Source organism: Miniopterus schreibersii (assembly GCF_964146895.1).
Source record: "Miniopterus schreibersii genome assembly, chromosome: 1".
NCBI classification, from domain to species: domain Eukaryota; kingdom Metazoa; phylum Chordata; class Mammalia; order Chiroptera; family Miniopteridae; genus Miniopterus; species Miniopterus schreibersii.
In genome coordinates this window covers 195,199,390-195,208,165 of record NC_138101.1, presented here as the reverse complement: position 1 = coordinate 195,208,165, position 8,776 = coordinate 195,199,390, and the positions used below count along the sequence as shown (strand labels likewise).

The 8,776-nt window shown below is 58.6% G+C and overlaps 1 protein-coding gene across 1 annotated transcript; it reads left to right on the top strand.

Moving 5' to 3' along the window:
- The first annotated feature begins 3,070 nt into the window (after nucleotides 1-3,070).
- On the top strand, nucleotides 3,071-5,097 carry GSC (goosecoid homeobox). Its single transcript, XM_081159268.1, has 3 exons — nucleotides 3,071-3,587; nucleotides 4,076-4,335; nucleotides 4,653-5,097. The coding sequence occupies exons 1-3, from the start codon at nucleotides 3,233-3,235 to the stop codon at nucleotides 4,806-4,808; spliced, it is 771 nt and encodes a 256-aa protein (XP_081015394.1). The 5' UTR covers nucleotides 3,071-3,232; the 3' UTR covers nucleotides 4,809-5,097.
- The last annotated feature ends 3,679 nt before the right edge of the window (nucleotides 5,098-8,776 follow it).

Here is an 8,776-nt window from a genome sequence, read left to right as displayed (position 1 = left end):
GCTATTCCAGCTGCACCGGGAGACACGAGCCCGCTGATTGCTTAGGGCTTTGCGGACACTCGTGGGTGTCGGCCGAGGAGGCGGCCTTCCCCCCTGACTGCCTCCGGGGCTCCCGCCTCCCCGCGGACACCGTGGGGCGACTGCAGATAGAGGGGCGATCTGGCGGGGGAGGCCCCGCCGCGCGGGGGTGAGCTCCTGGGGAGCTGGTTGAATCACTGGAGTCGGGTGGCCTCAGCGTCCCTGGGACCTCTTCTTGGAAAGTTCCCTCTGCAGCAGGGCAGAACTTTCGAATCGCTTTTCCTTTTCTGGGACCCAGCTGATACCCGGGGGGGGGGGGGGACCGCGCACTCCTTTGTCCCAATGAAAAGATCTTTAAAAAAAATGCCCCTAAGTCCACCCCCAGGCTCCTTGGCGAACGGGTAACAATTACGCAGCCTCATTAAATTTTAGGGTTGTGTGTATGAGACCCAATGAATGTTGGCGTTGGTTCTATCAACTAAAAAACCTGAGGCCTAGAGAGGAGGGATGGTTTGCAAAAGCAGCGGCGTTCGGTCTAGAGCCCTAAGGCTCAGGCTCAGGCACAGTGCTCTTTTTTTTCTTCCAGGAGTCGATGGTATAGTGGGAGGACCGCGGGAAAGCGAGGAGCGAAGTCTAAATATGATTCTTACAAAGAGCCACGCACCAAGTAGAGAAGGCGGCGTGAGGGAAGGTGGCCTTATCTAAAACCTCGGAGGCATTCCTAGCTCGGCGGTGAAGTCTCCGTGCGCCGCGCCGGTCTGAGCGCCTTTGCAGAAACTGATGGGGACTCGGACCGGGTCCCCTGCGGCGCTTCTGCCTCCCGCAGGCTCTGCAGAGATCTTAAAAGATCCACTCACGCGCCACCGCCGCGCGTGCGCCCAGCCGCAAACCTAAAAGCAGTCAGAGGCCCCGCGGAAGTGCAGCCTCCAGGCGTCTTCCAGCGATCGCACCCGGGAAAGGTTGGGAGGAATGTGTGTGCCCGGGAACCGGTCATTTTTAAGTCTCTAAAGAACGGGAGAAAATGCCTCTGTCCTTGGTTAGTAGGAGAGCGAAGGCGCTACACTTCTTCCCCTAGACCTGACCCCTCTCAAGGGGAAGATCTCACTCCTTCCTCGGGGAGCAGTTTTTATTGTAAAAATTCCATCACCTCCCCAAATTGAGATCCACCTCCGTCCTGCCCTAATCTCCCCCCTAAAACCGCCTCTTCCTTGGCTCAGCACTTTAGAAAGCAAGGCGCTCCGGCGACCGGCGGGCGGGCGCGAGGGCACGGAGGTCCGCGCGCGGAGGCCTAGGAGCAGGGCGCGCGGCCGCCCAGCTTCTCCCGCGACTGCCGCGCGCCGCCCGGGTTCTGCGCTCTGACCCGGGAACAGCAACGGACAAGTGCCCTTTCCCCTTTGCCCCAGCGCCGAGGAGGAGGCAGCCCGCAGACTTGGTGCGGCGACTTCAGACAACCCTGCGGGGACCCGGGTTAGTGAGCCAGAGAGACGCTGGGATAAATGGGCGTGAGCTAAAGGCGGCCCTCCTTGCGAAAAGCCGAAGTGCCTCCGCCCGGTCCGCACCGCTCCTTCCCGTGGAATGGCCTGAAAGGAAGGGCCGAGAACGGACAGCTCAGAGAGACCGGGCTTGCGCCGGGCCCGGAGGACCTCGGGGTCTCCGTTCGTTCCGCGCGCAGTCTCCTACCTTCTCGCAGGGCGCTCGGCCGCTGGCGCACCATCGCGGGCCGGACGCGCCTCCAGAGGCTCCGGCGGGCCGGCCGGCGGGCGGGCGGGCAGTGCCGCGCGCAGGATCCCACAAGTCCCGGAGGCCGCCTGCAGCGAGCCGAGCGGGACCGCCCCGGCCCGGGGAGCGCAGCCGGGGCTGCCGGGTGAAGAAAGGCTTAGGGCGCCCGTGCCAGTCCCGGAGCCGACAAGACGGACGGGAAACACGCAACTCAGTTGTTGGGGGGGGGGGCAGGGAATCCCCAAAGCCGCAATTTTGGATTGAAACAAAAACAGTTTTGGGGAGAAGACACCCCATTTCCAAAATAATAATCTTCAAAAAGAAACGAGAAAAAAACACCCCAAAACCCCACAAAACCTACCGACACCCACGCAGCAAACAGCTGGAAACAGGGGTTCAGAGTGCTACTGTTGATGGCCAGTTTTAAATAGTGGCCGAATTTGGTTTCCCCTGTGTAAGGCCTAGGGACTGGCTGCTATGGTAGTTTTCAGACCAGAGTGACTGCAAAAAAAGATATATGTATAGATATAAATATTTAAAGAAGCACGTTGCACCTCTTTCATCGTTTTTTGCCCCTACAAGTTTTGGCCTTTGCAAAAAAACACCAGGGTTAGGGGTGATGGTTAACCAATTCCATTAGGGAGAGAATCTCAAGATGAAATAAAACAGAGGTGAAATCGGGCGGCGAGTGCATTGGGGCCGGGAGGAAGAGCGGAATTTCCAGTCCTGCTCGAGGTGAACGCAGCCCCTCACATTTTCCAAAAGCAAAACAAATTTGGAAAGGATATAAAGAAAAGTAGCCCCAAAGTAACAGCGGCCACAATGCGTCGGAGCGTCTTGCAGAGGAAATCGCACCCAATAATAGGACCCAATCTGAGGGAAGGGGGAGGGGGGCGGAGAGGTCAGGCGGCCGAGAGTTAACTGCGGGCACACAATGGAATTAATGAGATTAACCAGGGCAATTAGGACGCCCTCCCAGCTCCGCCGGCCTGCAGCTGGGCAGCTGAATGGAAAAGATTAGGTTAATTTCATTAATTCGCAATCCACAGTCTCTTTCCAGGGCCCCCTAGCCCCCTCCTCTTGGCACCTCTCCCCCTCCCCCACCCCAAAGCCCCCCCCCCCCCGCCCCACCGTAAGGCACCGCAAGGGCCAAATCGGGTTCTGTTTGTCATCTGCATATTACCAGGAACTAGATCCAGGATGACGTTGACTCAGTATAAAACCAACGAGAGGTTCAGCTGAGCGAAACTCCGTCCTACCCGCGGCTGGAGTTGAGCGAACGCAGCGGCGAGGGGAGGGCGGGAGGAGGGAGCGCGGACGCGGGGGGCGGGGAGGGGAGCGGGGCCGCGCGCTCGCCCGCGCCGCGCTCTCTTTCGGTTTGGTCCCGGCTCAGGAGGCGAGTGGACCCCCCCCCTCCCACGACACACACACACACTCGGAGGCTTTTTCCTCGGCGCGTCCCCTCCGCCCCCCGGTCCCGGCGCGGTGCTCGGGGATGCCCGCCAGCATGTTCAGCATCGACAACATCCTGGCCGCTCGGCCGCGCTGCAAGGACTCCGTGCTGCCGGTGGCGCCCAGCTCCGCGGCTCCCGTCGTCTTCCCGGCCCTGCACGGGGACTCGCTCTACGGCGCGGGCGGCGCCGCCTCCTCGGACTATGGCGCCTTCTACCCGCGCCCCGTGGCCCCCGGCGGCGCAGGCCTCCCGGCCGCGGTCGGTGGCTCCCGCCTGGGCTATAACAACTACTTCTACGGACAGCTGCACGTGCAGGCGGCGCCCGTGGGCCCGGCCTGCTGCGGGGCCGTGCCGCCGCTGGGCGCCCAGCAGTGCTCCTGTGTCCCGGCGCCCTCAGGTAGGACCGCGCTCGCTCCGGCCTCGGTCGCCGCCGCAGCCCCTAGCCCCCGGGGCGCGAGCGGGGGGCGGCGCTAGCTCTCTCCACTTGGTACAAACTTTTCTCCTCTTGCAAACCTGGACCCTCCTCAGCTCTTCCTTTTGTTTTTTTCTTTTTTCGTTTTTGTTGTGTGTGGGTTGTTTTTTTTTTTTTGGTTATTGTTGCTTATCGGGCCCAGGGCTTTGCACACTTGCTGCAAACTTTATGCGGGAGTTAGCGGAAACTGTGTCCGCATAGGGAGACTTAGGCTCTCAGGGTTCCCTAAGTGGCTCTGGACGCCCTGGCACACTCCCCCATTTCCCTGCACCCTCGATTTCCACGCGCCTCCGATTCCCAGCACCCCCTTGGTAGACGATTTTCAAAGTTGGAGCGGTCGCGGCGGGCGGGCGCGCGCGCGCCACGGGGCCGGGGAAGCGGCGGACCTGACCGCGCGCTCTCCTCTGTCGCAGGCTACGAGGGCCCCGGCTCGGTGCTGGTGTCGCCGGTGCCGCACCAGATGCTGCCCTACATGAACGTGGGCACGCTGTCCCGCACCGAGCTGCAGCTCCTCAACCAGCTGCACTGCCGGCGGAAGCGGCGGCACCGCACCATCTTCACCGACGAGCAGCTGGAAGCGCTGGAGAACCTCTTCCAGGAGACTAAGTACCCAGACGTGGGTACGCGCGAGCAGCTGGCCCGGAAGGTGCACCTCCGGGAGGAGAAAGTGGAGGTAGGCGCGGGGCCGTGCCGGGTGTGCCCGAAGGCCCTTCCCAGATAACAGGGGCCCCAGCCTGGCTTGCCCGGCCCTCCGCGGGTCTTCCTTGCCCTTAAAAATATCCCAGCGGCGGTCGGGAGGCTGCTGGAGGGCGCTTTAGGCCCAGGAAGTCGAAGGGAAATGCGGAAGAGGGAGCGAGTCTCCTTTCTTTTCGTCGGCTGGGGCGCGCTCCGGGTCCCCGGGTCCGAGCCACGCCGAGCCCCGGGGCGCCCCGGCCCTGGGGGAGCGCGCCTTTGATTGTAACTGTTGTTTTGTCCTGCCTTGCGCAACAGGTCTGGTTTAAAAACCGCCGGGCCAAGTGGAGGCGGCAGAAGCGGTCCTCGTCGGAGGAGTCAGAAAACGCCGAGAAGTGGAACAAGCCGTCCTCCAAGGCGTCGCCCGAGAAGAGAGAAGAGGAAGGTAAAAGCGACTTGGACTCGGACAGCTGACGGCCGCAGGCCGGCCCTGGCGCTTGCCTAACTGGAAGGACTTGCACAGACGGACGATGCTACTTTGTTGCACACGCGCTGCCTTGCAGGAGGGGGTCGAGAAAAAGGAACCGGGAGCTGTAAATAGTGTACGCAGCCGGGAGGGCCGGCGCCTGGGGCCGGGGCCGGGCCGGGGCGCGCGGGGGGCTCGCCGCCGCGCGTCCGGTCCGAGTCCGCAGGCGCCCTCGCTCGCCGTAGTATTTATAGTTAAGTTAACGGTGTCAAAACAATAAAGTGATGGCGACGTAGACAGGCCGCGTTCCGTAGTTCGTCCCTTTCCTGGACCACCACCACCGTCTGAGGCCCAGAAAGGGAATTTATTCAGTCTAGTTTCGGAAGGACAATCGGGCAGCTCGGATCTGTCCAGAAAAAGAAACTCTGGGTGTGAATCGGCCATGCCGGGGCGGGCGTTCTGGTTTAAAAGTATACTTGGTCTCTAGGTCTCCAGGAAGGCGTGGAGAGCGCTGGGGTCTGCTGGGGGCGGGGTGCAGCGTTGCGCTTGAGAGGGGCAGCCCCAGGTTCCCACGTCCCCAGGCCGGTGGGGTGAAGGAGGACTCCTTCCCTCCGTGCCGCAGACAGGAAGCTGTAGCTGGGAAGCAGAATCCACCCCCGGAGCCGGGAAAATCTGGGAACCTCTCCGGAGCCACTTAGGCTGCTCAGCAGGCCCTGCTCCTGCGAAATCCCCAGACCTGCGGTGGAGGGTCCTTGGGTGAAATGAGGCAGTCGGCTTGCATGCCCCTCGCTCCCTGTGCTTTCCTGGGTCTTTCCTGGACTCTACTGCTGCCCCCCCCCCCTCCAAGACCAGGGTTTCTGCGCCACAGCCCTGCTGGCCTGGCTCCTCCTGCCCAGTGGCTAGAGCTGCGTGCCCAAGGGCGCAGTAGAGACCCCAACCCTGCCGGGCCCTCTAGCGCTTCTCAACCTAAGCTTTTGGTTCTGGTGAACCTGGCGGCCAACCAGGCCTAAGAGCACACTGGCTGCGGGGGGCCGTGCGAGGTGGGAGCGCAGAAGCCTCGGGGTGCCGGGAGCGGGATCGTAGAGTGCCCCCCTATGCTGGGTGCGCTGCGCTGCGCTGGTCGGCCTCACCTGCGAAGGCCTGAAGAAGCTTCCAGATGCCTGATAAGCGATGCCTGATAAGCGATGCCTGATAATCGATGTCTGATAATCGATGCCTGATAAGGGACGCCTGATAAGTGCTGGGAATAGGAAGGCAAGCACACCTTCAGTATGGTTCCAGGGGACCATGGGAGGGGCGGGGAGGGCGGAGTGGAAGTCAAGGGCCGGCAGAAATGGCTTTCAGTGAGTTAAACTTTATAGATTTTGCATTAAATCCATTTTATAGGCGAGGAAGTAAGGACTGTGAGCTTCGTAGCTTGGCGGATGTATCTGCTGCCCGAGTAGCTGAGCTCGTGTTCCTCCTGGGCTGCGGGCAGTTGGTGTAAGGACCCTCCAGGGGAAGGCTGTGCGGACTGGCTGTGCAAGGCAGCCCATGCAAGGTAACAGCTTTTTACAAGAAGCAGTATTTTTTCACAGCTTCTTAGAGGTTTAAAAGGTGCTCCTGGAGTAGATGAAGTGACACTTATGAAATGCGGAGTGCCTCCCAGTCATGCCTTTTTAATAAGGAGTGTTCCTAGACGAAAGGAGGAAGGCAGCCTTTCGCCCAGGCCAGGTCTGCCTCAAGGGGCAAGATCGCCTTGGTTCGTATCCAGACTCCATCCTTTGTGACCTTGGACTAATTACTTAACCCCTCTGCCCCTTGCTTTCCACGCTTGTAAAATGGGCACGGTAATAGTATCTGCCTCTCAGGGTCGTAGACATCAAAGGGACCAACTGCAGAACGGTGAGAGGAATCCTTCCCCGTGGCTGCCTATTTTTAAAACAATGTTACCATTCCTATTGTGTCAGATCTGCACCTCAGGATTTGTGTACACGATGTCATTTTCCTTTTCAAGAACTCAGATGGGGAATGTTCTCACCATTTTACAGATGAGGAAATTAAGGTTCAGAAAGGTTATAAAAACTTGAACAACAGTCAGCTCATGAGAAATAGAGAGGGGACACCATCCTCCCCCAACTAAGACTTATACCGTAATTGGAAATGTTTCCACTAACACCAGTGCTGGTGAGGAAGACTCAGAAGCCGATACCTTGACTTCAACCGAACCTTGCCGCGGTTATTTGCGCACCTCAGGCCTCAGACTTCCAGGGTGAGGGAGCCTTGCCTGCTGGCACTTCTGCTCCCTCGTCGCGGCTCCTGGATGCTGTTCCCTGTCCCACTGGAGAGGGGTGAGCCTGCAGGAGTGTCCAGGATGAGCCCTGACTTCCCCTCCTTTAGCACCCCATTATTCTAGAACATTCTAATGTAGGACGGAAGTGGCAGGATCATTCTACCCTGAGAGAGGTGACATCTTCAGAACTCTCTACACTCCTTTGTGTCTCTTTGTCCATAACTTGCCCTCAGACTCCCTGTATTAGGGGATCGTAAAAGTATGCATTTGTCTGGTCTGGAGTGGGGTCCCTGGCAAGTGGCAGGGAGAAGGGGTCTGAGGGAGGGTAGGTTCTCAAACACTTTCCCCAGGAGCGCCTGGGAGGGGCTGCAAGGAGGGGGCAAAAGCTGGAGAGTTGCTCCCAGCTTGGCCCAGGGAGGCTGGAGGTGGTAAGCGAAAGCTCTTTTCCTGTCCGTGTGTCCACGCCAGAGGCCCCCTGGAAGTGCTTCAGTATCACTGAAGGAGTCTGGAGGCCCAGCTCACAGGAAATAAACATAGTAAACATCTGGAGTGAAGAGGGAAATGTCAGGATGGCCTGTCTAATTATAGTCCGCCCATCTTCTGCATTCCCCAGTCAGCTGTGGGGCTCTTAGCCTGGCTGCTGGAGTCAGGGGGGCTGAATGGTGTCACTGAGCAGAAGGCATGGGGCCTTCAAGAACCATCTTTGGGCCTTGTGATTGTGGGAATTTGGGTCAGGGTGTTTGAAAGTGGTGTGTATCCGTATTCAAATGGGCAAGGCATTAGCCTGAGTAGTTTCCACTCTGTACAGCTTCCCTGAAACTGAAGGCCTCCCCATTTCACAGTTGAGCAAACCAAGGCACAAAGTTAACACAAAGGGCCAAAATGAGAGCTGCCATCTGCAAGGGGCAAGGCTCCCACGATTTCCATAAATCAGGCTGCCTCACAGAGCCCAGACTGCTCTTTTTGGTGGCAATACAGCTGTGTACAAAAGTTCACCAGCAGCACATGACCGCACAGTGAATGCAGTTGCCCCTGGGGACACAGGAATTAATCTGCCGCAAAGTGCCAGACAGACTGGCAAGGAACAGTAACGACAATTATAACCCCTAATGTTAGTCTAGCACTTTCCACTGCAAAGACCTTCCACACACATCTCAGGCCCTCAGGAGGCGGGAATCCTAGTCATTCACAGCTGACTGAATGAACGCCTTGCCCCTGACACATAGTAAATGGCAGAACAGGCCCTGAACCCCAAGACCTGAGCAGACTGCCCACGTTGCCTCTTAGGGTGCTGGCAGGGAATTGGATAACGGCTTCCAGGTGCTCCAGGTCACCTGGGCCAAGTAAGGAAAAGTGCAGTGTGTGTGGGGAAACTGGATTCTCTGATCCTGAATATGCTCCACGGAGCGTGCGTTCTTTCTGGTCTTAGCAGTGGGCTGTGCCTGGGGTGGGGGAGCTGGAAAACAATGCTTTACAAACCACACCCATGGAGAGCATATCTCAATGACAGTTCTTTAATCAAGTTGCTTTTCACCAACTTTTGAACTTGGAGCTAATGTTTTAAGCCTGTGTGAAGGATGTTGTTTTAATGGCTGTGTGTGAGAGCGAAGCTGGCAGATTCTTCTTGCTGTTGAGTGTCGGGGAGATGGGGCCAGGAGGTAGGGGTGACAGGGAGCTCATTTTCTGAATTAGATGAAGTTTTAA

What these genes read in the sequence shown, in the direction of transcription:
- GSC (XM_081159268.1), top strand. Translation starts at nt 3,233, where the DNA reads ATGCCCGCCAGCATGTTCAGCATCGACAACATCCTGGCCGCTCGGCCG. An exon ending in CTGTGTCCCGGCGCCCTCAG is followed by an intron (nt 3,588 to 4,075) that starts GTAGGACCGCGC and finishes CCTCTGTCGCAG; the next exon opens with GCTACGAGGGCCCCGGCTCG. An exon ending in TCCGGGAGGAGAAAGTGGAG is followed by an intron (nt 4,336 to 4,652) that starts GTAGGCGCGGGG and finishes CTTGCGCAACAG; the next exon opens with GTCTGGTTTAAAAACCGCCG.